Genomic DNA, 14,938 nt, shown 5'->3' with positions numbered 1-14,938 from the left:
ACATACCTCTCCATACCCCCATCTAATCCTCGGTCTCCCCCTCACTCTTCCCCTCCCGCTCTCATATACCTCTCCACTCCATCCCTTCTCATCCTCGGTCACACCCTCCCTCTCCACTCCATCCCTCCACCTCATCCTTGGCATTCCCTTCCCTCTTCCTACCCCCCTCTCTCATCTCTCTCTCCACTCCATGCCTTCATCTCATCCTCGGTCTCCCCCTCCCTCTCCTCCCTCTCAGCTTTACTCACAAGATACAGTAGCTTGGTAAAATATGCAAACTCACCAAGAGGCGCCACACAACTTCCCAGCAGACAGCCAACATGCAATCAGGACATGGGAACAACAAATGCAAAGGGTAATTGGAGATGTTTTGCCCCTGCATTAAGAAAACTCTGAGCTGAAAAAAAAAATAAGAAAAAAGAAAGACAGAAAGAAAGACAATGAAAAAAAGAAAGAAACAATGGGAGAGAGAGAGAGAAAGAAGGAAAGAAAGGAAAGAAGGGATGAGGGAAGGATGAAAGAAAGGGTAAAGAATGCTCGAGAGAGAGAGAGAGAGAGAGAGAGCATACCTTCAATTATACACACAATAATACAACGAAATATGACTCAAAATAATAAACAATAAATTTACAGTTAAAAAGATTAATGGATAGATAGACAAATAGCAACAGATAAACAGATAGCATATACAGTACACTAAAATACAAATGACGGAAAATATCTGACTCGTAAAATAATAAACAATGAATTTATAGTTAGACAGATAAAGATAAATAAACATATAGATAGATACTGATAATGGGTATAATAATCCTGAAATAAAAGACACCTATTAGAATGCAAACAAAATCAAGGAATGACTTAAAATACAATAATAACTAGCTAAAGAGACTGGCCTTAAAATTAATCATCATCATCATCATCATCACCGTCATAATCATCATCATCATCATTACCACTGTCATCACCATCACCACCACCACCAATGTCATCACCCCCGCTGTCATCATCTAATCTCTCCAGTTTCAAAAAATCACCAGAGTAACCCAGAACAAGAATAAAATGTACAGCCTGAAATGAAGGGGGTTAAAACTGGGAACCATTTAGTCCATCCCTCACTGACAAATCGTCCAGGTACAATTTCTTCCTTTCCAATTAAGATTAAGGATACTCGCATTCTAAGTTGCACTGAAAGCTGGTACGATTTATCAGATCATTGGAATTGTAAGCCCCCCCACCACGACAAGGCGGTTCCCACTAGGGGGGATTGCATTTTTTTTTTTTACATAACATTACTATCATCACCATCCAGACCTCCTTCCCCACCTAAGAATGGGGGTTAAATGAGGATGAAAAAATCTGAAATTAGTTCATCCTGTATACTTTTGTTTTACTTCTTTGTGATGGCACCCACTGTCCTCTCACTCAGTACAGTATGCTAGTGTTGGTATGGTCTCAACTGACAAAGACCTTCAATCTCTTTTTCAGCTTAGATTATGGCCAAATGTAGCCTGGTCAGACTGGAGGATAAATCTGAATAGTAGCCAAGGTGAATCATTCCAACCTCTGAAGGATCACCAAATTTCACACCACCACAACTTAGCATTCAATGTGTGAGTGCTGTTACATTACATGCAAACAAACCATTTACAGAGGGTGATTGTACAGTATTTTTACCCATTCACAACCAAGATGCCTCCCTATTGCAACCATAACCCACTACATTACTTATTTTTTTCCAATGCACTTCATATAAACCTGTGTGATGGAGACTTTTCAAAAAAAAAAAAAAAAAAAAGTCTAACCCTTCTTATGTACAGTACGTTTCTACACATAGCCATCCTTCACTATTCCCTGGATTGCTGTGTAATGTCTTTTCTCCTCTGTGGGCCAGTAAACCACCTCCAAATACTGTACACTAAAGCATGTTTGTTCTCTCCTGACAAAGCTCTGTAATCCATTTTCAGCTCAGTTGATGACCACATGTAGTCATGTTCGACGGCAAATTTGACTAATAACTAAGGAGACTCATTCCTTCCTCTTTGTAATGGCTTATTAAATTTCATGTGACCACACTTTAATATCTGAGATGTGGAAGTGGCTCAGCTCCATCAGACAACATCTACAGTAATTGGCTGTGTACTTTGGGATTTTAATACCCTTCATGTGGTGCCACCAATATAGCTGAGTGGCTCCACTGCCTGGTTATACAAACGTCCTACAACTCCCTATATATTCCCCCAAAAGAGGATGGTGGCCTGCACGATAAGGGCAACTTCAGCCTGCAGTCCAGCAGGATCACATATCAGATGAACCTGGGGCTACAACTGGTCAACTACTGCACTTCTCCAACTAAATCATTCAAAAACACATTAATCAAGTCTGGTGATGCTCTGTGGCACTGCAAAAGGTTTTTAGGCAATCACAGTCAATTTATGGCTACTGGGACCCTTTCTGAGTATTTAAATCATTCACTGAAATTCTTGATTACTAGTCACTAAGCTCCTGGAGAGGGAGTGGTGGCCCTGATTATCTGGGTTGTGGAGCTGCCTGGTCATACAAATATCCTGAACTCCCTCTCTATCCCCCAAGAAGAGGATGACAGACAGCAGGAAGACAACTTAAGCCTGCAGTCCAGTGAGTTTGCATTTCAGTTGAACCTGCTGCTGCTGCTACTACTACTACTCCTACCACTACCACTACTACTACTACCACTATTACTACTACTACTACCCCTGCTACTACTACTGTACTACTATGACTACTACCACATGTTTTTACACACCACTGGAAAACCACCCTAGATTTTATGAGAGATGAAAATATAAGGAGACAAATAAAAATGCACATTATATCTGTTTTTAATGAACGTTTGGTCTGATGTACTGGTAATACACGTGCATCGCAGATTCCACATGGGTTAAGGGGATGTGTGGACTTTGCATACAGATTAGACCTTTATAAATAAGTGTGATTCAAAACTGCAAGTAACAAACAGTCACTCTAAAATAACATTAATGCAAGCCAACCTCACTATAAGAGTGGGTTACGTTCATGCAAAGCTGACTGGATAACAATTCATTATGTATTGAATCCAAGGACTGTAGCGACCATATAAGCAACACGCAATTGTATATCAAAAAATGGTTCTCCGTAGGGGATTTTAGTGATCATGTAAGGAAAAATGGCAATCAAAATATTGAAAAAAGGGTGCTAACATTTTAAGACTGTATAAGCAAATGATCACTTAATGGTTGGTCATAAAACAAGGGTCAACTGTAATAAGGTATTATATACCCTCTATCTTCAATCACATGTACCGCATAACCACTCATATAATCAATTTTCAATTATTACTTGTTCTAAATCTATTTATAATCTGTAATTTCATTTTGGATCTGACCTGGTGAAGCAGAATTATCATCCTAATTCTATAACACTCCCAAAAATATGGAAAGGGAACTTAAATATTGTAATGTACTGATATCAAAGATAATTTTAGTAATAATAAAGCATCCTTATCCTGATTTCCAGTGAACAGAGTGAAGAAACTTCAGAGCCAGAATGGGAAGGCAGGTGGTGGTGGAGTGGACAAAGCAGTGGGTAGTGAATGTGTGGTCATGGATTCAGTCCTGCATGTTGCAGGAGCCCTCTGTGATATGAATCTCATGTAATGAAAATAAGAAATAAAATCATCATCACCATAATCATCATCAATACCATCATCATCACCACCATAACCACCACCAACACCATCATCAATATAATCACCATAACCTACACTTCTCCAAAGTGCCAGTTCTCCCAGAGGAATTCACCAGCATTCAAATAACACTTGAAATTTGACATATACACTGCTTTTCCATGTGGCCACACTGGCATGTTACACAGAGAACCCCACTAACACCATAACACCAGACCTGAAGTGTTATCCCTAGCTATCATACTATGGACAGTGGGTTTTAGTGCCCAGGTGATACATGTACAGCAGAAGGGCTGCAGGGGATCAGCTTTCTGTTGGTGTGCTGTAAGTGAATTACTGGACCACAGGAATGGGCTTCCTAGCTAATGTTCAGTGGATAAAACACACACCCACACTCACACACATCCAGTGCCAAAGCATATCAATGAAACTTTTGGACAATAATCAAAGAAGGAAGGAATTCTCTTCTCAGTTTAATTTTTCTGGAAACACGGAAGCTAAGAAGGAGTTAGCACAAAGTGTGGCAAATGGCGATGCTGCCACATCCCAACACCTAAATTTTCAAATAATAAGGAAACAACAAACATGCCAACAGTTGCCAAATTTCCGTACTACACTCTCATGTTCACCATCATCACCTCCAACACCTTCCTCCCTCCTTGGAGCCCCCAAATTGGTGATGGCCATGACAGATATGTCTCCAGGCAACCTTATCATACACACACACAATCATACTATACATAATATATGCAATAAAATACAGCGTTCAATTATATTTAACTAAATTTTGGATAAGTATAAAAAAAAAATTTTCATACCGGTACTTATAAACTTTATAAAAAATTAAGCATTTACCTTTCTTACTTCTGGCTAACAGGTCAACCTATGAAAGAGAATGACACATTTCCTCCCCTTACCAGAGATAAATACCTGTAGAGAAGACAAAAATTAAATTACTGATATAACACTCTACTAAATTTTAACCTTATTTAATAATATCTTCTTCATTCTTCAACTTTCTTGGGCAAAGCAGCAACTTCTGCTTTTGTCACAACATCATCCATTTTGATGAAGGTCTCAGTCAGGGTGTTGATCTGTGTGAATAGTTAAGGCAATGAAGTGTATTATGGCATGAGATAAAAGATTGGTAGATGGGACTGGTGTACAAGAAAACTATGTAATCTTTATCAATGACTAAATACATACTGTACTGACAAATAAATCTATCTACTATCTATAGTCTGATGCCATAATCCCATAAGAGGTGACCATTTGACTTTTAGTTGTTTTACAAGGATGGGCACAAACCCTCCACCAACCCATCTGTTGACACAAAAGGAACATGTGTGGGTTGGTTATATGGTTACCACCCAGTGTTGTAAATGGTCTCTTGGCTTACGGGAAATGATCAGGCTTGTAATTCAGTGTAAAACCACCTGAAAAGGAAAGAAAAGTAATTAAAAGTAACAGGAAAGCTGGGAGAATGGAAGTGAGGAGGGCAGGCACAGAAAAAGAATGATAAAGGTGAAGGAGGAGTAGGCGGGACTACATCAAGTGAGCAGTTAATAATGCAGAGAGAGATAAACTACTGTATACAGTAATGAGCTTAGTATACTAGTCAGATGGGCAAAAAGGATGATGTTAGTGTTGGTGTTGTAGCCTCAGGTTCATCTAAAATGTGAACCCAATGGACTGAAAGATTAATGATGCCCTTTTTTTTTAGTTCAAATTCCTCCTTTTGGGGATGGGAAGGAGCTGTGCGGCATTTACATCACTAAGCAATGGGTTCACAGCTGTGGCACCACAAGAATGCTTCCCTCTCTAGTGTCTGGTTAAAAAAAACAGATCAAATCATCATCAGCCAGACCTCCTTCCCCACAGAAGCAGGGTCCAGAGAAGAGAAAAAAATCAATAAAATAAAAGATAATGTGATACCCAGTACTAACCAAAGTCTGCCTAACTGAATGAACTACAAATCAGCCTATGTTTTTTCAGTGTGCCGTGGGTCAGACAAGTTCACCAGATAGCACTCCTCCATCTTGTTCTGTTCTGTGCCAGCCCTCTAGATCTGAGATAATGAGAATAAAATTTTACTACAATGGCAAGTTACGTACAGACACTCACAGACAAATATGGAGATGAAGGAGTGCTGTGGTGTTGATGTGGATGTGTTGTAAAGCATAAGGAAAGGTACCTTAAGATGATCTGACCATGTGGAAAGAATAGTCAACATGAGAATAAGTATACGGGTGAGGTGGAACGGGAAGGGTGAGAGGGTGCAAGAACAAGGATGAGATGAAGGAACGGGGTGGAAAGGCATATGAGGGAAGGGGGGAGTGATCTGGAAAGATCGAAGTGTGATGATGTAGGAAAGGGTGACTTCGAAATAATTCTCTGTGACTACTTTTTCAGAGTTTAAGGCATCTGGCTAAGGATATATTACCAGACAGAAAGACAGAATATTATGAAATTTTTAAAGAAGACCATAACACTGAATACATCCAAGATTTGTCACAGGAGAAAGGTTGGTGAATTTCTGACGTGCAAAAGGATACAATATCATTATACTGGCTCAGCAGCTGCTTAACCTGGTCACTCTGTGAGGCAGCTGCTTCCTCCATGGTGCTGTACCCATTCCATACACTCACAATATCAGGCCCCAGGCTGGCACAATCTGTAAGGAGAGGACCACTGTTTTATATATACTGTACATGGGCATTACACCAAATGACCACATAAGAGTACTGGGCTACAAAGAAGTTCAAATTATAATCATCAATAATGTTCACAGTACAAGCACAAGTCGTTTAAAATAGAAAAATATCTTGTATACAGAGCTTTGAAATACAGTAATATCAAGTCTTTGCTGAACATTATCATGCTACCATTTTGTTGTAAATAATAAAAGTATAATATCAAAGTGTCCATCTTTTCACAGGCTGGTATAATTTGCTGGGAAAAGATTGTTATCACGTATATACACAGTTGTTCCACACATCAGCTGCTTTGTATACAACATGGCCTATATATGTATATATATATATATAAATATATACATACCCGGTATGTGTATGTATATATATATATATATATATATATAAAACGCTCCTCTTCCACTCTGCTGGGCGATATCTTGTGTGTTGTGAGGGAGGCTAAGTCTGCATGATCGGTGCCTACCCTGCACCATTAAGACATCTACTGCTACATCTACATCCATAACAGTAGTAAGTCCTCACAACACACAAGACTGTAGTGTAGTGCTATTTACAGCCACCCTATATATACACACTGACTGTTATTACATATAGAGGTGGGTCCCATTATACAAGTGGGATGTCTTAATGGAGGACTGCTCAGTTAATGGATAATTATATATATTGGACTGAGAGAGAGAGAGAGAGAGAGAGAGAGAGAGAATAACTAAGTGATAGCACCCAGCCTCCTATTTCCAACTGCAAATTGGATAAAACAGCTGCTTACAGTAGGGCACCACGTTTCACGGCATCCAGTCTTGCGAAATGCACCTTCACAGCAGCCATCATATATTCCCTTGATTGAGCATTCAATATGAAAAAAAAAAAAAAAAAAAAAAAAAAAAAAAAAAAAATGCATTTTCATCCTCCTGGCACCACAAGTTTCAAATTCTCGCCATGCCAATGCCAGAGCCAACACTCAGTTTCGACCTGTTTTCCCACACGTGTTCAGTGTGTCAGCAAGTTGTATTACACTCTCGTGTCCTTGATTAGTAATTGACAGAAATATGTCACCTTGTGCTTGAAGTGGAGCCGTAGATGGACTGGGTGATGGTGAAAATGGTGTAAGAAGGAGTGAACCTGGAACAACTGGCAGTAAAGGCTAAGCAACTACAACTGCAAGGAGGTGAAAACAATTAAAAAAACACAAGAAGCAGCAGCAACAGCTCTCACCAGCAATGTGTTGTGATTGCAGTACAGGTTTGAGAGCATTGATGGTGGTGAGGCGGTGGTGGTTGGCACGGAGTCGATCCTCTTGAGCCATGATTAAATCCTCCTTCACCGAGTCCCACAGGTCCAGCGATTCACCGTACGATGGGTCCAGGTACCGCTCCAGTTCATCCACTGTCATGGCAAAAAAGAAAATCCTTACAGTTCAATACAGTATACTATAGTCACCATCATCATCATCATCATCGTCATTCTCCAATCCAGGAAACATTTCAATTCGTCAAATGTCAGGGTAAAAAGTAAATTCTTAGCTTAATATACACTCAGTCCTTTAGTACGGTACTGTGGACAATAGATACTGGATAAGGACCATGCTACTCAAACCCACCTCACTCAAACAATATGTCAGCAAGTATAATGGTACTGTACAATGTATTCTGGCAACTTCACAAAACTCTAACTTTTACCCCTTCTTACCGCCTACCCCACATAAATTACCCCCTACTGAATGGTATTAAAAATGACATTAACAAAAACAAAAGTTGGGCTGGGTACCCTTACGTAGTTGAAATGTAGTTCCCAGCATCTCCTCCCATCCCCATTTCCTGATGTTGTTGTCATAAAGTTTCGCCTTCTCTCATATCATGCAGCCTTCAGAGGGGACATTAGGGGTTTATTACTGAAGGGGTTTATTAAGGCTGTATCTAATCCCTGCAGGTAAAAAAGTCAAGCCTGAGCTGAATAAAAATGGAGATGGGGAGGGAGGGAGGGAGGAAGGGGGAGGGGGAGAGAGAGAGAGAGAGAGAGAGAGAGAGAGAGAGAGATTGAAGGATTAAGGTGGGCAAAGTAAGGTACCTACGCCTCTTCATGACCATCATCATACGGTCCCGCGTTGCCAGAGCGCTGCCCAACTGGCCCCCGAGGTTTGCCAGGGTGGATACAACCTGCAAAGGGAGAGTGAGGGTTGGGGAGATGTGGACATGGTCATACTGGCAAGGGCATATGTTGTACAGTATATCTGTATCATTCATCTAGGTGAACTTCCCTCACCAGGCACAAACTTAATCAAAATCTATCCATCTATAGCCAGATGCTATAATCCCATAAGAGTCAGCCGTTTATCTCTGAGTTAGTTGTTTTATTGGGTGGGGCCCTAACCCTCCACCAACCCACTTGATGACACATTGGGAATGCTTACTCAAAAACTTACTATTAATCATACAGAAGCTGTCTACATTCATTATGTACATTACACTTTACATATAACAACATAAAAGATGAGAGGTACTGAAAAAACTGAACTAGTAACCTACACCATCAAAGTTGGACAGAGGTTATGTGTTCATCTCAGTCTGTCTATTTGCCTATCTCTTTACATGATACTTCAAAGAGTTGCCATCACATCTCAAATGAGTCTGGTGGACAGGTGGGCAGTAGGTCAAAGAAGAGTCGGTTTGATTTTGAAGTGGATTTGGATCTGGTTGAAGGAATAAATCATAATTTCATTGGCACTGGAGGAGGCATGTGCTAGCTGATACAGTAATGCATATTGTATTACAGGGCAGACTAGAATCATCGAATTAACTGATTACGGTATGTGAGACTCTAAAAGTACCGGTATTCATCTTGATCTGGCAGAGGTATGTGTTCTGTGAGTCTTTTCTTGTTTTTACCGAGTGAAAACTACAGTAAAGTACATCATTGGCGTGAAGGGTAAAACTAAAACTCAGATACAGCCCTCACTAACCCTTTCATTCTGGAATTTATCAGATATTGCCTTAATTAATCCTTTCATTATAAGGGCCATATACTTAAAAAAAAAAAAAAAAAAACATCTACTATCGATAAGAATATAACGTAAGCAATGCACTGGGACTGAAGGTGTTAAGATTAAGCACAGAAAACAAACTGAAGTAACAGCAAATGAATTGGTCAGGTCCTTCTGCTGCTTCAGGTAAAACATACATTTGCAAAAGCTTCCTTACAAAGAATCAGCATGGCAGGAATTAACAATTTGCAATAAAACACGATATTCATGTTTGTCAAGTTCCCATATTTTGACTTTTACATGTTTTGTTTTTCAGTTAATATTGTTCTTCAAAGTTAATTAATACTAACAGCAAGCTCTCTCACGTTTGGATGATCAGCATATCTAGTTACCTGACCAAATACCTTGCCACCGAGCTTTTTAACCCAATATAACATCCGTCATTCATGTCATTCGAGATGTCATGACCGAACCCCCGGGAGCAATTTCTATACAGTTTCCACTTATCTCGCGTTCCTCACGGTTCACTAATACTGCCGACATATTCCCTCACCTCTGGATATTCAGCATCCTTGGGTAGAGGACCAAAAACTTTTTCCTCCAGCTTTTTAACTCTCTCCTCCAGCACGACCAAAGCCTCCGCCTCTGCCATGGTGTTTACTCATAGCAGTGATACCAAATCAATTTATTACTCACTCGCAAGAAATAATTAAAACTACAATAGGCTATACTTCTCTAACTAATAAGTATGTACGTAAATAACGATTTTAATCCTACTGTAGGCTATTATCCTACATAAGGTTACAAAGTCTCACAAACTTCGATGTTAATGTTGAGTACTCTAAGATACGTCTGGTAAAACTGACGCCAAGTCAAAGTTGCTAAATCCGATTCTATAACGCTAATCTTGCTTTCACCAATCGTCACTCACTAAATACGATAATAATAACAATACAGCAGATTGCTAAAGTGAAACAGCAATATCGCCAAACTTTAAAAAGTAACCTATACACGAAACTAAATTTCTTGACGCTGGACATAAAACATCGTTGATGAACTCTTGATCTAGTGGAATAAATTGGGTATAAAAATAAGACACCATTTAGAAAAATCCAAAACTACATGCAAATATACCCAAATTCATTTGTTCAAGTCCCTCTCCATTCACTCACATCACACTGGAGGTCAGACCTTTCCAACTACAGGGCGAGGGTGAGAAATGGTCCAGCAGAAGTCAGAAAGAACCTGATAGAACACAGAAACACCAATTTAAAAAATAAATCAGTAAATAATCAGCGTTTACCCGGCTGAATGCTCCACACCTCCATTCATACACTAATTAATGTAGCTTCACACCCACTCATTGGAGAGTCTATCTATCTATCTATTGCCAGACGCCATAATCCCGTACGGGGTGGCTTTGACTCAGAGTTATTTGTTTTACAGGAAGGGGCACTAACCCTCCACCAACCCACTTGACACGGACCTGACAATTGCTGAATTAAAAAGGGGTGCCAAACCCTGGTCATACACTCCTTTGTGCAAATTCATCCAGCCAGCTCAACCTCTTGCTATTTCCTGTCTCAACAGCTTCCATACCTCTCTTCTTCACACATACATTTACAAAATTTATCCACCTCATTCTTGACCTAATACAACTCCACCAACCTCCAAACTTGCTCAGATATACTTTTCCAGTTACTACCAGTTATTGTACAAACTTACATTCACACCCGAAGGTAAACAGACATCCACAAAATTCTGCACCAGTCTGCCAGCCTATTGTTCATTAACAGTAGGCAACAGGACATCATTTGCATACATCTGGTTAAGATACTCCACGCTTCATTCATAACCAATGCTGTCCCTCTCCATAAAAATGAGTTTTGATCACTCATAGCCACCTCCATATGTGTATAATGAACAACCATGAGGACATTAAACGATCTTGTCTCTAACACTGATCTTACCACTCACTTCAATTTCCACCTACTGTACCTTTATACAGGCTTCGTTACCATCATCCACATCTTATATACAATTCTAAAATCTCACCTCCACCCTCTACACTTTGCTGCAGATGCATACTGTCAGTGGTGCAGAGTCCAGGTGGAGACTGTGATTCACTCTAAGAGCACCATCTTACAGGGTACAGCCTAGAAGCTCAGGGTAACACAGACTTCCCCTGCCTGCTCCTCCACAAACCAGTGAGCCCAAGTAAATCACGCCTTCACTATGTACTGCATTATCTGTCCATGTTCTTTCAATGATCTGGACATCTTCACCACCTTTAGCCGAGACCTCATCTTCCTGAACCTCTAGAATGGCTCGTACAGGCTGCTCATTGGTTAGAGCCCTAAACTCTTTTAATTTTGGTGGTCTCATTTAGTTTACTCTTACAGCTACCACACAATTTTATGCTGCTTGGGGAACTCCCTTCATACCAATGGGGTGTGTTAAGGTTATATCCAACCTTCCCAGCTGCAATCTATCTAAAACTGAATAAAATCGTCACGAGATGGCAGAAATAACATGAGAAACACATCCCTGGGCTCTGTGGGTTAACATAAAAAAACCATGCATATGCAAGAACTTCCATAATCCCTCTTTGTTTAACTTGTACATTTTTTCCAGATCCATAAATGCCATAAATACAATCTACTTCACAAGATTTCTCCATCATGTCTCATTGATTCACACATCTATCACACCTAAGCTACCTATATGTCACCCACTAGGCCTTCTGATGTATTCCTTACTCTGTCTATGATAATTATTTAATATTGTATATCATTGCTGCATCACTGAACGACTTTAACAAAACAAGATCTATTTTGCACTCACTTCAATCGCCTTAATTTTTGTAGATGGGAACAAACATAGCCTTTTTCTGCTCCAATGGTACTGGTGAGGTTCACTTATCCAAAGCTGTTTGTATGTTCCCCAAAAGCACTTCATTCTATTCTCTCAACTGCAATACATGACTACCCTAATTACAATAAGAGTACAGCATGTGGAAAGGATTAATGATAGAACCGATAATCTCGTTTATCACATTTTATCTCACAATTTACGAGGCTGGACAAGTGTGTGACTTTGAGAATACCATTGCTGTGATGGTACGCACACAGCCACACCAACCACAGACCCCTCCAGCTCAAGGAAGAGATGCCAAAAAGTCTTATGGCCATATACTTAAACATTAAACCTCTAAATGGAATGCAAGGTCTTTATTTGTTACATTAATTTATGAGACTCGTGGATGGAACGTCTTTAGCTTACCCATATCACTGCTAACTGCACTCTATAATGTGGGATGCAGTCTGGCCATACCTAATAACCACAGGTGTTTAAAAAAAAATGACAAAAAAAAAATAAGGGTCTTGCATTTTACTTCATGATCAAGGTTTAAGCCAAGGAGAATAAGGTACATTAGAACTGCATTCTCACTAGGACAGGATTGTATCTCTTCCATCTAAACTGGTTCTTTATCAACAGCAGCTGACAAAAGATAAAAACACTTAAAACTAGGTAACAAAAATTCTAAAAGTTAAAATCCTGATAAAAGTAAAATGTGCACATTTAATAACACACCTGACCTCCCCTTCGATACCACTGAAATAAAAATATAAACCAAACTAAAACGATCAGGCAGAAGGATATATAATGGAAAGGGCTACAGTAAGACAGGGTAGAACCTACTTCAGCCATCTTTCATCCAACCCAGTACCATATTATCCTATCAAGTGCTTAGGGGTCCAGGGCTCGTGTACTGTATCTCTGTATTTATTGACAGACACCTAAATCCCGTCAGGGGTGGCCACACACAAACTGCCTCCATGTCACCCTGTCTTCTACCATTTGGCTGCCCTTCTGCCAACTCACACCCCCATCTCTCAAATATTTCCCCAATCCATCCCATCCTTGGTCTCCCCTTTCTTCTCTCCCCCTCCACCTCACTCATATACACTTTTCTAGACAGTATCTCATTCTTCATCCTCTTGAGTGGCTACTCAGACCAGATATTATAGCAAAAGTGACAAGTGAAAAAGTGCAGAACAAAGGAAATAAAGAGGAACTCTGGAAGGTTCTGAATATCTTTGGTGTGAAGCAAAAGCTACCGAATGCTGTTTAGAGTTTTTACGATGAGCAATGATGCCTGTGTATGTGTTGGTGGGTGTCTGTGTGATTTAACATCAGTGGTGTAGAATGAAAAGGATGTTTGATGTCTCCATGGCTGTTCAATAAACACATGAATGGCCTAATGAGGGGTAAAAACTCAAGTTATGGAGAGATGAATGAGAACAATAATGGAGAAGCATGGAGTATCTCAAATCTGATGTATGCAGATGTGACACTGCTACTTACTACTGTATACTCTTTTTACTTTAAGTTGGCTTAAAACTGACATCTCCCCCATCTTGAATCCTGGGTTGTAGCAATAGATTTAACACTAGAAAATGATGCTAGTCATGAACAAGTGCTATGGAAAGAAAGGGCCATAGCATTGTCTTTTTCCGTCATTGATGTATGTAAAAATAAGCTGCAAATGGACACAATTCTGGGCCAAGTTAGAGTAAAAAGAGTATAATAATGAACAAGAGGTTTGAGGACTGGCATCGTGTTTTGTTGATGTCTATGAGCACTGTGCCTTCAAAGAAAATTTAGATAAGAATAAAATAATAACCAGTAGTTGCAGAGTACAAAGGTGATTCCCAGTGTGAGATTGTCTGATGAATGGAAAGAAGCCCAGGTGTGTGGAAAGGTGGACCTGTGAGGCAGAAAGGATTCCAGGGCCTTGAATGATGGGTGAATGAGTGTGTGGCCCATTTCATTATGCATGTTGGTGATTAGCTTACCTCCAATCACATGTTTTGCTTTCTATGCATTGTGTACTCTACCTTGTTTCACCTGCGAGAGAGAGAGAGAGAGGGGGGGGGGCCAGGATGATGATGGGGATATGATAATCATTTTGGGAAAAAAATAAATAAATAAATGGACTTGAGATTATGACAAGAACTTTCTTCACTAGTCTTGGCCCAAAAATAAATAAATAAATGGACTTGAGATTATGACAAGAACTTTCTTCACTAGTCTTGGCCCAAGATGTCTGGATAATTTTGACACAACAATACTGTATAGTGTTTTTTTTTTCTTCTTTTTTTTCCCCATCTGATGTAACTGGGTCGCTCCTTCACCCTGAATATCAAGTCGTGGTTGCACGAAATTCAATGACCCCCCAGATATGGGGCATTAATGAGAGTCCTTGGTTACCAATTTTAACCCTCTAATCAAACTACATGTGGCCATCACCCGAGCAGCAGGAGTCAGAGATCATCATCAGGCTAACATGAGTGTGCTATGGTTCTGATGATCTGGCGTAGTCCACGTTCTACTTTACTCCACATATCATCTTGTGAATCTAATGTAAAACGGTGTGTAAACCTCTCAATTTTGTGAGTCACTTGTGGAATCCTCATGGTTACTCAGCATGGCTAGCCTGCATCCAATACTACGCAATGCAGTCACCAACCACACAGGAAG

General features: G+C 39.9%; 1 protein-coding gene across 1 annotated transcript; it reads right to left on the bottom strand.

Moving 5' to 3' along the window:
• Positions 1-2,862: 2,862 nt before the first annotated feature.
• On the bottom strand, positions 2,863-10,050 carry DCTN3-p24 (Dynactin 3, p24 subunit). Its single transcript, XM_080273084.1, has 5 exons — positions 9,948-10,050; positions 8,486-8,570; positions 7,630-7,800; positions 6,259-6,377; positions 2,863-4,797 (listed from the first exon to the last, which is right to left on the bottom strand). Exons 1-5 carry the CDS (start codon positions 10,044-10,046, stop codon positions 4,708-4,710), a joined length of 564 nt encoding a protein of 187 aa, XP_080129210.1. The 5' UTR covers positions 10,047-10,050; the 3' UTR covers positions 2,863-4,707.
• Between the last annotated feature and the right edge of the window lie 4,888 nt (positions 10,051-14,938).

This window comes from Coenobita brevimanus, chromosome 53 (genome assembly GCF_032717465.1).
Source record: "Coenobita brevimanus isolate Jiangsu-jjx chromosome 53, ASM3271746v2, whole genome shotgun sequence".
Classification (NCBI taxonomy): Eukaryota; Metazoa; Arthropoda; class Malacostraca; order Decapoda; family Coenobitidae; genus Coenobita; species Coenobita brevimanus.
The sequence above is the reverse complement of the archived record's forward strand: the minus strand, read 5'-3'. Positions and strand labels throughout refer to the sequence as shown.